The 21,270-nt window shown below is 31.5% G+C and overlaps 1 protein-coding gene and 1 long non-coding RNA gene across 4 annotated transcripts; one reads left to right on the forward strand and one right to left on the reverse strand.

The window, feature by feature from the left end:
• Window positions 1-3,687: 3,687 nt before the first annotated feature.
• On the forward strand, window positions 3,688-5,955 carry LOC128196035 (uncharacterized). 2 transcript variants are annotated; one of them, XR_008248127.1, is made up of 5 exons: window positions 3,688-4,245; window positions 4,339-4,637; window positions 4,746-4,960; window positions 5,355-5,613; window positions 5,711-5,955. It is a non-coding gene; the product is annotated as an uncharacterized LOC128196035 (long non-coding RNA). The 2 variants fall into 2 exon arrangements; XR_008248126.1 differs by having other exon boundaries at window positions 3,691-4,245; window positions 5,355-5,588.
• Window positions 5,956-7,857: 1,902 nt separating this feature from the next.
• LOC108326649 (kinesin-like protein KIN-14I) lies at window positions 7,858-13,949 on the reverse strand. Of its 2 annotated transcripts, XM_017560254.2 has the most exons (20): window positions 13,746-13,949; window positions 13,431-13,643; window positions 13,025-13,191; window positions 12,801-12,944; window positions 12,373-12,609; window positions 12,199-12,270; window positions 11,960-12,028; window positions 11,723-11,794; window positions 11,502-11,633; window positions 11,331-11,412; window positions 11,114-11,209; window positions 10,852-11,025; window positions 10,665-10,771; window positions 10,403-10,581; window positions 10,105-10,266; window positions 9,751-10,004; window positions 9,493-9,656; window positions 9,206-9,388; window positions 8,393-8,880; window positions 7,858-8,264 (listed from the first exon to the last, which is right to left on the reverse strand). In XM_017560254.2, exons 2-20 carry the CDS (start codon window positions 13,537-13,539, stop codon window positions 8,144-8,146), a joined length of 3,012 nt encoding a protein of 1,003 aa, XP_017415743.1. In that variant the 5' UTR covers window positions 13,540-13,643; window positions 13,746-13,949; the 3' UTR covers window positions 7,858-8,143. The 2 variants fall into 2 exon arrangements, with proteins under 2 accessions (XP_017415743.1, XP_017415742.1); XM_017560253.2 differs by having other exon boundaries at window positions 13,431-13,949.
• Window positions 13,950-21,270: the final 7,321 nt, after the last annotated feature.

Here is a 21,270-nt window from a genome sequence, read left to right on the forward strand (position 1 = left end):
TAAAAATAGTAATAGTAACCTATTTTAAAATATTCTTAAACAATGTTTTCCAAAAATGAAATATTGGAAGAGAATGTTGTTATTGCGAGTACAATGTACATACATTGTAAGAACAGTTCTTACAATATTTCAAACACCTTTAAAGTAGTACTCTACTTTACACACATAAAATATCTCCTCTTCTATACATATCAACAAATTTCATAATTATTCTTCCTTTTTTAAAACAATTGAAAGAACGATGCAAACTTTACAATAATTAAAGACATCTACCAATGAATAATTTAGTTCCAAGTTGAAAGTCTATATTGATAAGTATTAGTCGAAATATTCTGAAGAATTTTTTTATATTCATTTAACATACTCTATCTTTGATATATTAAATTTCTTTTAATATATTTTAAAATATTAAAATTAACGTATTTATAAAATAATTATTAAAAATTTAAATATAAGTTTAAATCTAAATAAATATTAGAAATTAAGTACAAATTCATTATTTTAAAATATTAAATAAAAAATATCAGTTATATCAATTAAGTCTCGTAATTATAAAAATTAAAGCAACGTGACTGCTTTTTACCCAATTAACAATAAAATAAAATTATAAATATTACCAAATTAATTTAAGCATGATATAATTTATAACCAATGCATAATGACAATTTATAAAAGTAACTATATCAATTTAAATACATAAATGAATCACGTCGTTACAATTTAAAAAGCTGAGGATTTAAGTCTGTCAAAACCTTTCAAAAATTACATTGCAACATTTTTTAAAATAAGGTTTTGATAAAAGTTTACAAAAGTTAGATATTTTATTTCTAGTTAGTTTGTTTAAGTTATATATATATATATATATATATATATATATATATATATATATATATATATTTCATTTTATATAAGTATATATGAAATTGATATTTTTTTTTTCTAATATATCTTGTAACGTTCGTATTGTTACGTAATTCACATTATAGGTCACTCTAAATATATTTAAAATAAGTTATGATATCATTTTAAAATGTGAGTTTGGGTTTAACTAAAGTTTATAAATAGACTTACAGATAAAAATTGCTGTCCGCTTATAACTTTTTTAGGCATGAGTTTTCCTCCATTTTAGACATTAAAAATTATCTTATACTGTAATATTACCATTCACTACATTATTAATAAGTCCAGTTATTCAGTAATTTAGTTTGTGCTTACAACGGAAAGACTTGCAAAAACGAATAGTTTCCTCAACTTTTAATACTGACCTCGCTTAAAATATATAGAAAATGTGCCACCGAAACCGGAAATTAAATTTACAGGAAGCAAATTACGGATCTAAAATCATATTTAGCATATTATTTAAGATTAAACCCTCAATAAACCTCCCAGATAATAATCATGCCAGAAATCTGATTTACTTTTTTTAAACAATCTCTATTATTATAAACTTGTAATGAATAAATGGTTCTACATACATTTACTATAATTACGCATATGATTAATTTAACCATGTGTATTAACTATTTTTAACCCAAGTTGTATTTTTTTGGGTTATAGATGAATTTTTCTTAAAGGAAGAAGAATACACTGAAAATCAGTCTCCATACCTCTCTTCTTCCTTTCTTCTTCTTTCTTTTATAAGCTTTATTTTATAACATATTATCACATACAACACTCTATCCAATTGAGCTAGTAGGACCATTTCCTTCTAATCTTTTCCTCATTGACAATTTTATCTTATATTTTTATTTTTATGATAAAAATTGTTTAATTTTATCAATTTTCATCTCTATCTTATTATTATTATTATATTATGATGATTATTATTATAATTATTATTTTATATTTGATTATTTTTTTAACATTTAATATTGTTATATTAATTTTATAATTTCATACATAAAATATTGCCATAGACAAACTTATGGAGTTGGCTTATAAGACAAAACTGGTAAATTAGTTGTTTTATTCTGGTTTTTTTTATTCCTAGTAATCTGTTCAATGAATTGATAGTTTGTAGAATGTGGATGTTGTTACAAGTTGCAACTCACAATTATATTAAGCTATTTAACAAATTTTTTTCTACATGTTTTCATAGCAAATTCTAAGCTAACTACTTACAATTGTATTGTTGGTTTTTTTATTCTTTTGTAGGTTACCAAATTAAATGGAGGCTACCTCACGTTAATAACCAATGAAGGTTTGTGTTGTAACATCTCATAATCTCACACTTGATAATTGATATATTGTAGCATTGCATTTAAGGTAACATTCCATAATCTCAAACTTGATCATTCAGAGTTGATATATATATATATATATATATATATATATATATATATATATATATATATATATATATATATATATATATATATATATTTTAAACTCAGATTTTAACTACAAACTCATAATTATAACTCGAATTCTTCTATCTCTTTCTTCATTGGCACTGAATCAGACGACATTCCTTCATATGCTCCCGTATAACGAATTATACGATCATCGCACAAACAAAAACACAAACAAGTAGGGTGAGCTAACATGCAACAAATCATTTATAAAACATGCATAATTACTTTGATACACTCAACAAACATCATATGATAATTATGTCAGACACCCTCATACCATCATACAACAATCGCACCATAGATACTCACCCCATCATGCCACAATCCCTAATAGACACTCATCCACAATACCCAATAGACACTCATCTCACAATACCCAATAGATACTCATCCCACAATACCCAATAGATACTCATCCCACAATACTCAAGAGACATTCATTCCACAATACCCAATAGACACTCATTCCACAATACCCAATAGACACTCATTCGGATGATACGTTGATGAGCGGTCACGGGAGGTTATGCACTTGTGATGACTTCTACTTCTTCTTACAAATACACTTTCAAAATACTTCATACCATCCACAAGGTTAGTCCTCAACATTATGTCCAAAACCGGCACATAGACCAAGACCTCCTGCCCCTCTCACAACATAATTCATCCTTCTCTACTTGAGACTGGATGATTATTAGAGTATCAGGATAACCTCCAACAACAAGACCCTCAACATCAACATATACACTAATACCATATCATTACAGAATCTCTCCACGAGACTCATGTCATGTTCATATTCATCAACTCATACCATGCTCAAATTCATAATTCCATATCCACCACAATAACATGAATTCATCAGAAATTTTCATTCCAACAAGATATATTGCACAATAGTTTAACAGTACATAATCTGTTCAATAAGATTTAAGTTAAAAACTTATCAAGTAGACTTCCAGGAAAGAGAGGTGCGTCACAATGGACAACTTAAGTACCAAGTCTTTCCTTAGCCAAAGTGTTCCTCAACTAGTTTTAAATAAATTTCTTATTTACAGATTCAAAACAACAACATATAATATTAACACAGAAATTCAATATAGATAGATATATAACAAGCACATATGTTTTTCATTAACAGTATTCACACAGATCAAGACATGAATAATAATAAAACAATACTAAGTCAGAATATAAAACACTACAAAAAAAATGGTATTTAAGGGAGGTTATTTTGCGGAGGTTATAAAAACCCTCCGCAAATTAATATGATTTAATTTGGTTCTATTGAATTGTGAAAGGCCTAATGATAGCGGAGGTTTTAAGTTCTTTTTAAAGAGGTTCATAACTAACCAAATTATAATACATTTTTCTTTTTATTTTTTTTCGTTTTTCAGTCTTTTTCTTCCAAAATTTTATCTTACTTTATTTTTTCTCCAAATTCCTAAACCTAAACTTAACTTCATCAAACACTTCCTTTTTCTCATGTATCATCTACACTCTTTGAGCCGTCTTCCCGTCACAGCCATTCTCGACCAGAAAAAGCGTAATGACGACCCACTGTAAAGTGCTGAGAAGGTGATCTTGTAGAGGAGCTTGATGTCGCCTATCATGAAGGTGGTGAGGAGTTCGGGGTCGACGTTGGACTAGACGAGGGAGTCGTAGACTTGGGAGACGCATATACAGTCAAAGGGGTTTTCAGTTCTATGTTTTCCATTTTTGATTCAAAACTCAAATCTTAAAACTCTTCCCCAAACCTCTCTTTTAGGTTTAGGTTTCATGTTTCAGAGGCTTTACCTTTCACTAGTATCCTCAAATTCGTGAAATCATAAAACCCTAATCGAAGATGAGACAGTTCTCAAACGCCTCTGCACTTATCGCGGCCACAACGGTATCGTTTGGTGTTGCAACGCCTTTCCATATTGATTTCACTTCCAATTCAACTTTTCAAAAATGTCTCTCACACTGATTGTTAATGGTGCAGGATATTCTGGTTAACTCATAACAGGGAGTGGGGATTATTGCTGCCTTGTATGTGTTTGATGAAATTCCTAGGTTAAGTGCAATACATTTTTGTTGCCCACCATCGTTCTTCTAATAAGAAAGGCGTTTTTATAGTGTAATTAGTGCTTTGTATGCAAATTTTGAACAATACTACACCATATTTTGGAAGTAGTGGTTGATGGGTCAGTAAGGGATGTATGGATCCCTCTTAAAAGAGTGCGTTCTGGAGAATTAAGACTTCGAATATCAATTAGAGTGGATGACCAAGAAGGACCGAAGGTGTGCTTATTCACTTTGAAATTAGTGATTCTTTCAACCATTTAGTCATTTTACTCACAACTTTTTTTCACTACTTGGATATTCATGCTAACAATTTTCAATGTACAGGGTTCGGGTTTTGGCTCAAGCAATGGTTGGATTGAACTTGTCCTGGGAAGGGATTGTTATTGTCTATCTCAAAGGCATAAGTGATCCATATGTGAGGGTACACTACGAAAACTTTAAGAAACAGACAAAGTTTGGAATACTCACAGGTTACTCTAGCTGCCTATATTGAACTTTTGTGCACTTTACTTAGTGCTGGAGTCCAGGCTAATGCAAAAGTAAGATTTATTTTTATGTTTAAAGTTGTAACAATGTTGAGTTTTTGCATCTTCTATTGTATGAGTGGGAAAATAAGGCATATGAGTAAGGAAGAGTGTTTATTCATTGTAAAATGAGTTAAAAATAAAACAATGAAAATATCATCAAGATATAAAAGGTATGCATAGGAAATATTATTTATTTTTTCATAGAGGTTCCTCAAGTGGATCCCTTAGTAGAGGTTAGTGTTAAAACATCTCTCATGTTCCAGTTTACATTCTCTTGTTTATTTATTTATTTTTATCTTGATCATGGTATTAATTTTTAAACTTATCCACATAGGTATGCTTATCAGTCAAAATATGTTAAACTTTTTTCCGTTTCTTATGAATTTTGTGTATCATTTGTTTGCAGAGATACGGTCCAGTTATATCCACCATTCCTCAGCAGCTATCCAGATTTTAGTTTAAAATGATCACTAATTGAACGTAAATTTGAAGCTCACATGCTGATAAATCAAGGTGATAAAGAAGTGCCTTTTGTTCATGTCTGTTGCTTCTGCCCTCCTCAGGTTGCCAGTATTGATGTGGAAAGGGGCATTGGTTTTCGTTGCAAGTTTTTCTGGTGAAAGGCATTGAAGGGCAAAAAGTATGCATTTGAAATTCAAATATTGGTAGTTCATTTTCTTCTTTATAGTTTCCTTCACCTATTAAAGTCCAAGGGTCTGTTGTGATTTATTTTATTTTAATATTTTTCTTTTATCATTTCAGGAAGTTGTTGATACAAATGAGTTGGAGTTTTCTTTGAGTACAAGAGGATTATCTCATGCTAGGGGGTTTATGATGTGTTTTTAGGATATAATTATATTTAGTCTATTATGTATTTTTGACAATGTTAGAGTTTTTGGTCAATCTTGTAACTTTATTTAAATATTATGTATTTTTTTTGTATTTACATTGTAATTATTAATGAATGTATGTTATTTTAAATCATCAATGAAATTAATTTTGAATTATTTTTCAGTATTTTACAATTTTATATATTTTATTGATTTTTTTATTATTTCAGCAAGCTAGTGAATTGAATAGCATATAAAAAATATAGGTATTTTTTGTAATTAAATAGTTGAAAATAAAGGAGGTTAAAAACCCTCACAAAATAATAGTTAATAATAGAGGAGGTTTTTACCCTCCGCAGAAAAACCTCCGCAAATTGAATCCGATACCAGGGGTCGCAAAAAACCCCCGCAGATAGTTTGTGGCGACTCAAACTGCGGCGGTTTGAAAAACTCCCGGAATTTATTTTGCGGAGGGTGAAAACCTCCGCAAATCGAAAAAAAAACCTCCTCTAAATAACATTTTTTTTGTAGTGAAAGCTTAGCTCCCCTACCTCTATTCCAGACTTGGTTTCTTGATCAGAGGTTGTTCCCGAAAAACTTCCAAAATCTCCACACTAAAATCCTTCTTACTAATATGTTTTGGTGTTTTGCTATTTCAATCACCGAAAGTTTCTTTGCCCATTTGTTTTTTTTAAACAAAAAGGTAGAAAAGAGTTTGAACCCATGTTCTTGAAATCACCACAATTTTCTATAAGTTACCAAAATTTCTTATTTAACTTTCTACATTTTATTTTTACATAAACTTATTAATTATATTTTCCATTCATAAAGAAAAATTTATTACTACTAGTAATAAAATTGTTACTATTAAGGTAAGGTAAATATTTTTTATAGATCTTACATGTGTTGCATATTGTTAAGTACGTCGAGGTTCAGAAATTGATTGTCAAGATAATAATAATAATAATAATACAATTAATTCTTAAACTTATGATTAAGAATGAAAATACAAACACATTCTTAACTTCTTTTATGCATATTTTATCAATGGCAGCTAGCGAAATAACAATGTATGTTCATCACAAGTTTTTTAGAGGGCTTTTAGGTTTGAGTTGTCATATTAAATTACAAGTTTTATTAGATTTATTAATCGTATTTTTATTATTCAATTTGATTTGAACGCATTCTCAATCAATGGTTAACTTTGTCGATAATACCATTGTGATACAATTTTCTTTGTCTCAAATTTTCTTTTGTTGGTTTATGTTATTAATAGTTGTGAATTACTTCGAAATAGTTATATTTAATGTCTATTGGAAAGATAGAAAAACAAAAATTCTTTAAAACTAGGTTTTATTAGATTGTTGAACTCAACATAAGTAAAAAACAATGCTTATTAGTCACTATCTTTGACTTAAGTTTTTTCATTTAGACCATGGCAAAGCATTAGTCTTACTATGAATTCAATAAATGCAAGTTGATTGCTTTGACATACATTAAAATGAAAAAAGACAATCATCAACCACTATGCTAATGTAGTATCTCAATATGTTGTTGACTAAATAACAAGGGAAAATATGTAATCACTTATACCTCACCAAGTACTTGGTCAACTATTTAAGTTTTATGTGTGATTGATGGTAAATTGTTTGTTGATAGTAATAAATTTTTGGAGCATTTTTTCTTAATCTTTTCATGAAGTAAAAAATTATGACAATGTTATCTCTTAATTAAAAAGTACAGCTCATTATTTACTAAGGCACACATTTTTACACCCCTTATTACGAAAACTAACATATACTTAAATTTTTGCTACATTTTAATAAATAATTATATTTTATTTCACTTAAAAAAAACCATCGATGCATATGCACATGTACAAACATTAGGTAAAGTAAAAGTAAAAAGAAATCTAGTTAAGTTTGTGCTTTTTTTTCAAATTTACATTTTAAAGTAAAAAAAATTGTAAGACAAAAAAAATTCACGTTTCATCATGTTATATATAGATGAGTATACATCGAAGAAAATTCAAAAGCAGTACAACTTAAGCCTTTATATGAGAAAGGGGACAACCAAAACAAGAAAAAAATAAACTTTACAAATCAGATCATTGTTGCAATTTTGACCATTGCAGTCGTTTTGAAATTTTTACATCACCTAAAAACTACAGTGTAAGGTGAAAAAAAGAAAAACGTGATGGATCCCATGGTAGAAGCAATGGGCATTATTGCCTCCATTATCTGTGTAAATACAACTTACAAAACTTACAAGCATAAACCAACAAAAAATTATTGCAAAAGCTCTCCATCTAAAAAATTGAATGAAACAAAAATCACCCTTTTACTGTCCAATATAAATAACATGCTTACTTTCTACTACCAGTTTTGCGTTTCATGTCCACTGGAGCTGGATGTCTTCCTGTTCGATGTAACACGCCATTTGGTTGTTTTCGTGAAGGTGAAGGACCAAGAGAAGAATTATTCTTGCTGCAAATATTCCATCAATTAAGTTATCACCATGCATGTTTCTTTCATCTTAATCCAAAAAAAAAGAAAAAATAAATAAGAGCTACAGAAAAACATGACTATTTCTCTTCAAAAAAAAGAAGCATTACCTCAATATTGGGCTATTTGTTGGCTTAGAGACAGGTCTCCTAGCCTTTGATCCATTACCATTGGCTATGGTGGTAAGCTTGGAATGATTAAATTGCCAAAGCAAGTCAGGCTCTGAGGAATCGGTGGTTGTATCATCAAGATCATCCATGTCATCTGAACCAGCAATCTTAAATTGGTTGTGCCCCATGAACATGTTGTAGGATCCATCTGAGTACATTTTAGAAGAATCTTGGAGATATTTCTGATAAAACACCTCGGATAAGTTCCCACTGTCTGTTTCCCAACAGCCTAAGATGTTGTCAGTTTTGTTTGCATCTTGCTTGTTTACCATGACTTTATCAACCCACTCTCCTGAAACAGTTTCTCTGTCATCTTCCCGGTAGTTTTGTCCAGGATTGTTCACTGGTGGCCAGGGTGGTGAATTCGTAGACATCTCATCAAAATCATAGCTTTGACTTTTTTGTCTCAATGGGGTATTGCTGTGAAGCTGCAGGATCAATGTTCAACGAACGATAAGTAAATTGATTGTTCAGATTCATGCAATTGTTAGGGCTGTTACATAATTTTGAGGACCCAGCTTTTTTATTGAAGTGCAAATTTGTATAAGGAGGGGCTATGTACATTTAACTTAATTTTGAGGACCTCTTTGTATACTTTTGTTTATTAACAAACATGTCCTTATCCAGAAACATCTCAGTATTTATGCTCTAAAATATGTTAGGGGATTGCTTTTTTCCTACATATAAATCCATTCTTGCAGAGTAGACGAAATTGGAATTCTGATCAAAACAGAAAAAATGCAGTATACATACCTCTATGTTGCCGACATCAATCATTGGTTGCCGGCATCCTAGGCGATCACTCACAACTCCCCTCTGGTTTGCATGATAAGGCGATGACTCACTAGCCATTGCCCTATATTTTTCAGAACTTCCAGACAAAGAATGCTGAGATTCACCGTCCTTTCGTGCCAATGCTGCTTTTAGGCTGGCTATCTGAAACACAATTCATAAATTTTCATAAATTTAGCTTAACTGAAGTGCTAAGACTTTCTAAAGATTATTCTGAAGAGCTACTGCGGTCAAATTTGAATATCAACCTGTTCTTTGAGCTCTTTGACATCTTCCCCATCCTTGTTTACTCGAGCAGCACCAAGTTCAACAGTGGCAACTCTTTCTGCAAACTTTAAGGTGCTTATTGTTTCTCCAACTGCATCGACCTCTGGACTGATGTGAACAAACATAAGTGTTTTGGCCTGTCCTCCTGAAATAAACGCCAACCAACGTAATAATCAAATTGGAGAAAATTGTGTATCCAAGAATAGAAAAGTGTACAGAACTAGCGTCTTAAACCTTACCAAGTGAATCTTGGAGTAGCTGTGTGAGCTTACTATTTCTGTAAGGAACATGTTGGTTCCTCTGAGCAAGGGAAGCAATGACATCACCCAAAGCTGAAAGAGATTTGTTAATATGCTGAGCTTCTTTCAACCTGTCTCCTGTGGCCTCGGATTTGTCAACTCTCTCACTTCCTGCCAAGTCAACCAGATGCATGCATCCACGTAGAATAGTTCCTGACGTTAAATCTCTTCCTTGAACATGAACAGTCAAGCAACTGCCAATTTGATAATTTAACAAGTCAATGGTTAACTGTTTCATTTAAGAAAAACACTAAATAAACAAGAGTGGACGACAGGACAATGAATAGGATATACCTGTGTGATCTGCTACTACGGTCATTAAGGGCTGTGGCTCCAACTGCACGATTCCTTTGGCCTAGGTTCATCAGTTCAATAACATCTCTTGTTGATGATACTGGAACTAGGCATGCATCTGGTACACTGAGCCCTCTATGAGAATTACTACGAATTTCCAACGTAATAAATGGTTAAGAGAAAAATGCTTCATCAATAATGGTTGTTTTCATCCTATGCTTAATAAAAACTATTCAAAACAGAAAAGGCAACTACACATGTATACTTAATCATTTTAAGGTAACAACTAAAAGGATATCTTTTGTTTGATCCATCGGTAACCAATAGATCTCTGACTTGCTCATTGTAAATCTCAATCATTTGAACAGACACATCATAGCAAAAAGTGTCTCGTCTTTGATCTGCTGTAAGAAATAAATCACTTAGGGCCCTGTAATTTACACCTTGGCTTTTCTCTGTGATCTCTTTCGGCCCAGTCTACGAGAAAAAAACATAAATAAGAAGTGTCACAAAAATTTCGAGTATTTTTAGGTGACAACTGACAACTAAGAGTAACTTACCATTGTGTATGTTTTTCCCGATCCTGTTTGACCATAAGCAAATATGCAAACATTGTAACCATCAAGAACAGACCTAATGAGTGGCTGCATATCAGAGAAGACCTCCGCTGAAAGCAAGACAAGAATTTTTATCAATATTTACTTACACAGTGATCCTAATATAACTGAAATTGAAAACCAAACCAACCTTGGGACGCAGCCGGTCCAAATACTTTGTTGAAGTTGAAGGATCTGCGCCCTTTCCCATTCTTTGAAGGAATACTAATTGTGATAGATCCATCTTCTATATTATCCACTGTGCTCGAATAAATTGGTTGTGTTGATAAGAAGGGTCTTACCCGACAGTACACTCTAATACTTCCTGATCAAACAAAATTAACCATCTTAGTTTTATCGAGACAAATATAACTAATAATAATCTTAAAGAAGCTAGTCAATCAGCAATTTACCCTTAAGATCCTGGACTTGATTGTATAGTTTGCGATTTTCTTCAAGTACTCTATGATATCCAGAAGCAGCATGAGCTAAGCCATGAACGTGCTTGCCTATAAAGAGAAATGGAAAATCAAATAAGATGCTGCACCTTATTCACCAATGGTAATGCACATTATATAGGAATGAAAAGATATAGAAAAGAAGTTAAATTAATCAGAAGCATAATGTTACCTAGATTGGAGAACTCCTCATGAAACTTGATTTGCAGGAACTTCATACCAGCTTTGGTGGTTTGAATTGTATGCTTTAGTTCCTTAAGAATACACAGAAGGCAATATTTTACTTCTAAATAAAAAAATTGCTAAGTTGAAAAAGACTAGCATTATCTTAGCTGCCCCCTACTTGAATATCTTTTTGCTGTTGATCAAAGAGCACTTGCTGCTTCAAAAGTTGTCTTTTTGATTCCTCATCGTCTACAAGGGTTTTATGGAGGAATCCTTCTTTCTTTGTTACTGTAGGAATCTTGTTATCCATCTAGTCAATTAAAGAACTGGGTAAGTATCAGCATTTTCAAATTTGAAGAAGGTTTTCGAATATGTTAAGCACGGGGTCAGTATTATTACCTTTTTATCTGCCATAACAAACTTTGATACAGATCCATTGCCTTGGCACACAGCACCTCTTAAACTTTTAGTCTGTGAATCAAAAGATTAATAAATTACCAAGAACACAGCTTGTCAAAATGATCAACTAACAAGTTTTTCTTTCCTACTAATGGAGCCATGTACTGTACAAAAACATGCCCACCATCAACCTAAAAACAATGACATTATACATTAATAACGTGAAATGGTATGTACCTGTTCTCCCTGGCTAGCAACGCGATGCTCAAACTCCTCCACTACCTTGTTTAAGACTGATTCAACTAACTGTTCCACGGAGAAGACAATGCAACTTAGAGCAAGCAATCTCAAAAGCTCTTTTGCATAACAGATGACAAGATTGAAATGCGTGAATGCAAGACTAGATGATAAATATCCGTAGAGTCATTACATGAATAAAATTATCTTGTGAAATACAGAAAATCCTAGACCCTTACCAGTGGAACTTCTTCGGGCTTCTTATCTAATAGTACTGCACGAACAAGCATACTCAAAGAATGAGACCCGGACTGCATGTGTAACAATGAAAACAAAAATTCATTTAGTTATTATTTCTGTTCAACTATACAAATCCAGCGAACAGGCCAAGGCCAAAAATAAAGCTTACCAACCATTTTATTAGACTCGATATCAGATGTGAGAGCATTCGTGGGTTTTTCATTGATGGATGAGTTCCTCGACAAAGAATTAGTAAATGGCTCAGAGTTTTTTCTCACAAAAGATTTTGCAGAGATTGTGGGTTTGACAGTTCCACCAAATTTCCACACACCATTACTCCCAGTCTGTTTCCATTCACTATAGGACTTAAGGGCTAAGACGCTATTCACAATCCTGGCTGATTTTCCTCCCTGAAACACAAATCAATAATTTAGCAGAAAACTAACACGAAACACTCAAACTTCCAATTTCCAAGTACTCAGTGTTGCCAAGTGCCAAGGAATTATCTATTGTTATATGTGTCATTAAAAATTCAGTTCACCGTGACACATTTGTCACTCAACGTTTTGAAACTGAAATATGTATGTGGTACTGTACATACTTGTTCAAGATCAGATGACTCAAAGGTAGGAATTCCAATTTCGTGCACAGCCACCAGAAAGTTCCTCACGTTTTCAAAATACTGATATGCCGATAGGGGTGCCCCATCAGGAATTAGTGCAGAATTAAGAGGACTCTCCACAACCTTTAAGAGTAATACAGAGTTTATATTAGCAAATAATGGAGATTTAAAAGCGAGTATAAAAAAATTAAGACCATGCTCACCTTCGGTACAGCACCAGGTTCAACCTTATTAAGGACATTACAGAGAATCATCCCACTTCTCAAACCAAGCCTAAACTCTTCCTCGGAGGGCTCTGCTGGCAAATCCTTAGCTGCAACAACTCCAACCATTTTCCTCAGCCACCCTGCTGCTTCATACCTTCTGAATGCTGCATTTCAAATACTTTCAATCGTAGGATAACTATTTTACAAGAAACTGGCATGAATCAAGCCGCTAAGCTTCAGTAAAAGCAAAACTATCATAGCAAAAAGGATTATAATTAAACACGTTCATGGTAAAACATGAAAACTAGACCTGGAACAATCAAAGACTACAACGAAATGCAACGAATCCGGAATTAAAAAACTGAATTTTGACAAAATCCCAGAAAAAATAACGGGAAATTACCAGCTTCTTCCGCTTTTCTAGATTCCAAATCACGATCTTTGAGGCGAGTACCGTGCTGTTGAAGCACATCTTCCACCACGGATGCCACTGAAAACGACAATGCCGCCATAACAAACAACACCACACACCAACCGAGCCTTAAGCTAAACACTTTATCTCCCACAAGAGACTATGCTCAGCAATTCAACTCATCAACATTGTCCTCACCAGAAACTGGACTCCACAGCACCCGAAAAGAAAAGGAAATAATATCGATGAGTAACTACGGAGAAGCAATGCAGAGATATAACAAAAGTTGAGTCTCTTCTCTCTCACTCGCTCTCTTTATGTCTCTCTGATTTTAACACTTGATGATGATGATGATGATGATGATGATGGTGTTCAGTGTTGCTGAGGTTTCTTTGTTACCAATTCAAACACACAGAGATTCTCAATTTGACCTTTTGCTTTTTCTCTTTCTCTGTACAGATACAAAGTGGTACTCAAACAACTCAAATGCTTCTTCCTCTCTCTTTCTCTCTTTCTTTCTTTCTGTATCCACTTTATACCCTCCACCACTCTGTTTGTTGCTTTGCTTCTCACCTTCCCATGCCTCAACTCCGAACCTCTCTATCTTCCGAACCTACACGTTCCGATCTTTTAAACTTTAATAAACACGTATTAATGTTTTGTTTTGTTTCCTAACTCCGTTCTGATTTCCATCATCTTTTCTTTCACTTCATTCCAAGGCGCGTGCACTTCAACCTACGAAACTGCATATTTTTGCTACACTTCTTTTTCATATTTTTCAACGTCAATGGAATTCTTTGTTGGATATTTCGCAAACCCTTCCACATTCTGCTTACACATCTTTCATAAATATTTATAGAATATTTATTTTTACAATTGTTTTACTGAGAAAAAAAACAAGTATTGTATAAAATTTTATAAATATTTTTAAATAAAAAAGTGAGATGGATAGAAAAAACCAATGTATAAACAAAATATTTATAAATAGTACATGAATTCCAACTCCTCTTCTTTTTCTCAATTAATTTATCCAAACAATGGAACACATGCTAAAAAGTTTATCTCCATTCATTATCATCGATCCAGGTACATGGTAACAAATAAAGCATTAATCTACAATAAATGATTGTTTTCCTTTTCAAAATGTATAATTTTTTTAACTTTTAGGATTTTTTTTTAGCTTCTTAGAATATTTTCAATAGCACCTATAAAATTTGTTTGTGAATAAAATATTATTTTAATATCAATCTTACATATATGAGTGGTTTTATATTGAAGAGAATGCTTTCATATATAGGTTGCTTGAAGCGAAAATTAAGATAGTAACTTTCTTCAATTTCAAACCACTTATATTAACCTATATTAAAATAATACTTTATTTATAGGTAATTCCCATTAAAAATATTTTTAATAAAATACAAAGTTATCGAAAATTTGAATTCGTTAAGAATCAAATATAGGTTTTCTCACAATTTGTGTTGTGAATTGATGTACACCTATTTGTTTTTATGGTTTTTTACTTGTTACACGATAGTTGTACCATTTTATTATTTAATCCAGTGACTAGAAACATAGTATCCCATATTAAATCGCCACAAACACTAATAAAAAAAATCGAGACAACCTTTGAGTGTTAGAAATCACAAATACCACTGTTTTTTTTTTCAATAATCTTTACCTCTGTGATGGTTATGAAATTAATGTATTTTTAGAATTGAGTTCCATATGAGTGATTGATATTTTGCAGGGCTGCTACACCATGAACAGTGGTGTTGAAAGCTTCTTTAAGGTGCATCCTGGGACCATCATTTTTACTGGTCCAACTTTATTTTTGAAAGGATACTGCTCAAACGCATGCACATGAAAAAAAAAGGGCTTCCCACTGTTTTGTTCCCTTATAATTATCTTCATTTTTTCTGAACTCTTTAGTTTAATTGTTTAAGAAGCAAAAATATGAATACTGTTGCAATGCATACCCAAGGGTCCCTGATCCTGCTGATTCTAGTATCTTTTTCTCTATATTTTTTCTTAAACAAAATGAAGTGTATAGTTTAAGAAAAATGATATGATGAGAGTCACTTGAGACACCTCAGTGTTATTCTTTAGAATTTCAATCCCACTCTTAGAAAAAATATAATCCAGGAAAGAAAAGTGCTGTACTATTTTCTTCTGCCTAACTTAACTTAGAATAAAACCCCTCCTTTTTCGATTCAAAAAAATATTCAAACAGTAAAAAAATGTCATTGAGAAGTTGGAGGTGGTTGGGTTTGTCTACTTCCTTAATGCTCATCCACAAAACACCACCTTAAGTCAATCAACTTTGTTACAAACAATTATTTTGCTCTTTGATTTCAACATGCAAGAATTCAGTGGGTCCCTATATAAATTGTTGGAATTAATATTTAAATTAATCCTCTAGTTCTATAATTCTAATAAGATAATACCCATGATGACGATGATGACGACCAGCTTCTACCTTTAAGATGCTCCTAATATTATGCAGCTTAACTAAACCAACTTGTGTTGATGCATTGGAATTTTGTGAACAATTCGTTCAGTTAGTGTCGTGTCACTGTCTGATGTTAAGCATCTAGTTTTTTTCTCATCAAGTTATTACGTCAGAATGCACAAAATCATGCACAATTCAACGTTTTGATGTTTAAGATGAAGTTTCGAAACTACGAAAGTGGATTATGGATAAACTTTGACAAAATTGCCACACAATGTTGGCCTGAGCTAGTTAAAAATGTTGCAAACTTTGAAATTAATATTCTCCTAATCTTTTACCGTAAATGATACAATTTATCTAGTAACTTCATTTTAGTAGACAGAACGTCTTTGTCGGTTAGTGAGTGGTTGTTGGAGCAAAGTCGCCTCAACTCCATTGGTAAGCCAGTAATTTGTATTCATTAAAAAACAGTCTTTTATTAATTATTATTTATTTTTTTAAGATACTTATTGAGTAATTAGTAGATTATTTTTTATATAAAATTTATGCTTAAATGTGTATTATATAGAATCATGATAAGATTGTATTAATAACTGTTTTAATATTTTAATTTCTTCTTCAGTGTTTCTTTTCTATTTTCCATTTATACTCTGTAAGTTTGGTCAGTCTCATTCTTATTAAACAACCCGTTATCTTTGTTCTTAAAATTATCCATTTTCCGCAAATAATTTGATATTTTTCCATTTAGTACATTTGCGGAACTCATATGACCACATGAAAGAAAATAAAAAAAAAATATTTTTTGTTTTGTAAAATTAAGTTTAATACTATTCTTAATACAGCAATTGTTGACAACGATAAGCGTTCTAGCAATTTGTCATGGTCATGTAGCGATTTAAGTTTAACATTGAATTGTGTTTATTATATCAACAGGTTACATGAGGAAATAGCGACGAAAAAGTAAAACAATCTCATGAATAAGTTAAAAAATAACAGAGTAATTAAACTAAATAATTTATCTTATTAATGAAAGTGCAAACGGGATTTTTTATAAAGAGTCAAAATAAGGTTTTAATTGTAGTTGTAAAATCATCATTACTTGAGATGTTAAAAGAAATAGGTATTTAGAATTGTCTTTATGTTTCTGTTTTTTATATTTTCTCATTCAAGTTAGAAATTCTCGTTCAAGTTAGAATCTGGTAGAAATCAATTTTCCTTTTTGTTGTTAAGTTATGCTTAGGTGAAATTTATTACTCAAGAAACTTTCTATTTCATTGATATGCTTTAAAATTGAGAAGTTTTTATGTATATGTGCATATAGGTAAATGAAATTGTTTAAATATATTATTTGATTAATCATATTGATGTAATTTTACTCAGGTAGATGTTTCCACTTGGAAGGTTCACAACTCAAGATATAAATATAAGAAAGAAAAACAAACAGCAAGTTTGGATTGGGTGTAGATGGGTAAGCCATAATTTGCATTCTTACGGAAGGGTAAGGATGGCTTAAGGTTAACTAGGTTTTAGTAGAGATCTTAAAAGAATCTTGCATAATTCTTATAGCTAATAATTGTTAAAGATTTACGGAAGTTGTAATCAAGAGAGGCTGAGTATATAAGGTTGAAGATTCAATTCTTTGATGGTTCTTTGCGGTTGTTGTGGAATGTTCGGGAGATAATGATATAGGCTTCTTGAATTATTGTGGTGATTTAGTGGTCTAAAAGGGTGAATCATATATTGCTTTGTTTATGAAGGGTATCTTGGTTTCTTTGAAAATTTAGTGTATGATAAAATTTAGTGTATGATGATGGCTTGGATTAAGAGACGATTATGTCATATAGTTGTTCAAACAAGGAAAGAAAACAATAATAAAAAAGAAATTGAACTAGTCATTTCTTTTTTACTTTTAAGTTATCAACAATTAAAAAATAATTACTTTAAATATGTATAAAAATTATTTTTAATTATAGGCTATGTAATGCCTTTTTTGTTTTCCTTTAAGATAACATACTCATTAATAATGTGATTTTGGAATTTGTTCATATTTCAAAGTTTGATCATATTTAATCCTCATACTTAAGAAATGTATGTATACAGTCCTCCTCTTCTAACAACATTAGATTCTTTTTGTTGTGACAAATAATGTTGCCATATATGTCCATGCATGTATTCAAGTGTACCTTCTTTCTCCCTCCCCCACCTTCCCACGAATTTTCCTCCTCTCCCTCCTTCAGCCTCTCCTCCCCCTCCCCTCTATCTTAGTTGCAACACGTTAAAGTGGAGTTGCCAATGTGATGATGAGTGGAACAACATCACACAAGAACTCTCATTTGAATACAATGTCTCATCGCTACCACCACCAAAGAATGAAGAAAGGACAACAACTATTGCAAGTGGCATGGAGGTGTGTTGATCAAGAGGATGATGGAGGGGAGGATGGAGGAGGGTGAGAAAGAAAAGTTTCCTGGGAAGGTGGGAGAGGAGGAAGAACAATAGGGAAAGTGGAGGAGGGGTAGATAAGATACACTTGAGCACACATGTGAGCACACGTGGCAACACCATTTGCCACATAAAAAATAAATATAACACCTTTAGGTGAGGATAACTACATCCATGCATTTTTTAAATATGAGGACCAAATAAGAGCATACTTTGAAATAAGGATGAATTCCAAATTAAAGTTATACTTGAGAGACCAAAAATATAGTTAATCTTTTTATTGAAAGCAACATTTGTTTTTAAGTGTTAACATGTATAGGTCACATTTGTAAATTGTGAGTATTCTTAACCACGTTTTTAACATATAGATGTTTTAAATTGTGATTTTTTTAAATGTTGATATTTGACCCCATTTATATTTTTTTATTGTCTTCAATGTGGCTTATAAGCGTAATGCATTTGGATTCCCAAAAATTTTATATGCCACAATTACCATTTCATTATGTTTAATCCCCAAAAGTGTCAAATAACTAGTAACTTAATAAAAATGTGAACCCTTCCTAAATTTTTTTGTAAACTCTGAAACCAAGAATTTCATCAAACTACTATCTACACTAATCACAGTCCACTCGATCACAATATTTCCATACTTGCTCATAGTCACCCAATCACATAAGTCCATTATTCTCCTTTATTTTTCCCTTTCATTGTCTCGAAATCCCTTCTCACATTCCATTTCACTAACATAACATTCTTCTCAAACATACTAGGGTGTACCAAAATTGAAGATGAAAGTAGCATGTAGCATCAGGGTTTTTTAAATGCTAAGGTTTAGGGTTTAGTGAAAATGAAATAGAAAACAATTTTAAGGTTTGATAGGTGGAATTTAAAAAGTTGATTTCCATTGTTTTTCAAGTATTATGTTGAATGCGAGTTTCATTCTTTCATTTTGTAGTTGTACAAATTGAACCATTCAAATTAATATTTTTTAGTTGAAATGCTTTTATTATAAAAAATTAGAATTGGATAATAGATTAATAAGAAGAAAAAGAAAATAATAGGGATATAAACTACGTAGATACATTTATATCATTCCACGAGTACTTTAAAACAAGAGTTTTATGACAAAATTGAGTGTCATGCATTAACTCTTGGGATATAAACTAAATAGATATACCTACATAATTCTATGAGTACTTTAAAACAAGAGCTTTATGACAAAATTTAGTACCATGCATTAGCTCTATTTATACTATGTTTAGAGAGTATCATACTCTACTTGTACTTTTATATACTCTATTTTTTCTACATTAATTTATACATTCATTCATGTAAATTAATATTTAGGAACACTTATTTTAACCACACTTTTTACACATAATAATTTAAAGTGTTAAATATGTTTTTAGTACTTTAACTTTTTATTGAAAATTGAAATTAGTCCATTTTTGAAACTTTAGACTATTTTAGTCCCTCATCTTTAGAACTGCATGAATTTAGTCCTTTTAACCAAATTTCTTTAAGTTTATTTGAGATTTCAAACACGTTAAGTAGGATAAACAACTAAAATGCTATCATGAAATACGTTTGAAAGGTCAAATAAAATTAAAAAAAAATTGGTTAAAAGGACTAAATTCACACATTTATAAAGTTGAGGAACTAAATTAAGCTAAATATTCAAAGAGGGACTAATTCCAAATTTTCACTGAAAGTTAAGGGGATCAAAAACATATTTAAATCTTATTTAAATCACAAACTTTATATATTAGTCTTGATACATTAAAGTTACTTTGAACTATGAAACCACATACTTGATGTGCTTAAAATGGGTCATATATTAGTCTTGATAGAACTTACATATAAAGTTATTTATATCAAATGTAATTTTTTATTTCGAGTATATGTTTGGTGTAAGTAACAATTTGGGGCACAATGATGTTTATGAGTTCATTGATCCTTAAGACACTCACGAAGAAAATAAATTTGATGACATAAAAACATAACTCATCAGCACCTTTCAAAGGGGGAAGGAGATATATTTTGTTCCTTACATATCTGCATAAGTGAAGTTTGTTAAATTCAAAGTTCCATCTATGATTTTAATATATAACAATTAAGTTATTATCAATTTTAGGCACATTGGCAGCTACTTGTTCTTTTCATACTGGAGAACATTGTTGTATGGTTGTGCTCATTGCACAAGTCTCTTCCTAAACATCCTAGACAAGTAGTAGATTAGTATAAACCTCAATGTTTGGACTTTCTTTGTTATATAAATTAATGCTCACTAGTGCAATAAGGGGAAACGACAACGGTTATTTTCGCCTATAGGCAGCGGTTTCGCAATCGAGGTATATACAAGCGAGGCAAAAAGGAGTAGGCTTTTTGTCTCAGTTATGAACTTTGAGGCAAAAAGGTGTAGGATTTTGCCTCGGTTCATACGCAACCGAAGCAATAGAGAGTTTTCCTTTTTTATTTTTTTTTCTCCAGACTTTTGGCCTCAGTTCCTGTTGAACCAAGGCAGTATTATGAGGCGCTACTGCCTCAGTTGTATGCTTAACCGAGGAAGAAGAGGGGTAAATTATTTTTATTTTTTTCTTCAACCTTTATGCATTGTTTGTGACCATAATCGATGCCATAGGTGTCTTTCTGCCTCGGTTTTAGTCATAATCGAGATGTATTCTACTTTTTTTTTTTAAGAATAGGTATGTTTCTGCAACATTCCCAACTGCAAAAAACAAACCTGCATATATTCAACTTTATAGAATAATCCAGAATCATATATTTTCAATAAAAATTATATTAAAACATAAATCAATTCAATGTAATCATAAATCAACTTTTTAGAAGCATAAATTAATTCAATGTAATTATAAATCAACTTATAAGCATAAATCAATCCAATGTACAATGCTAAAGTAATAATAAATATGCTAAGGT

This window comes from Vigna angularis, chromosome 3, assembly GCF_016808095.1.
Source record: "Vigna angularis cultivar LongXiaoDou No.4 chromosome 3, ASM1680809v1, whole genome shotgun sequence".
NCBI classification, from domain to species: Eukaryota; Viridiplantae; Streptophyta; class Magnoliopsida; order Fabales; family Fabaceae; genus Vigna; species Vigna angularis.

Bases quoted from the DNA above. Each gene is read 5' to 3' on its own strand.
- LOC108326649 (XM_017560254.2), bottom strand. From the start codon at position 13,539: ATGGCGGCATTGTCGTTTTCAGTGGCATCCGTGGTGGAAGATGTGCTT. The intron at 12,945-13,024 runs GTGAGCATGGTC...TTACTCTTAAAG, and splicing joins AACCTGGTGCTGTACCGAAG to GTTGTGGAGAGTCCTCTTAA. The intron at 12,271-12,372 runs GTTGGTAAGCTT...TTACACATGCAG, and splicing joins ATATCGAGTCTAATAAAATG to TCCGGGTCTCATTCTTTGAG.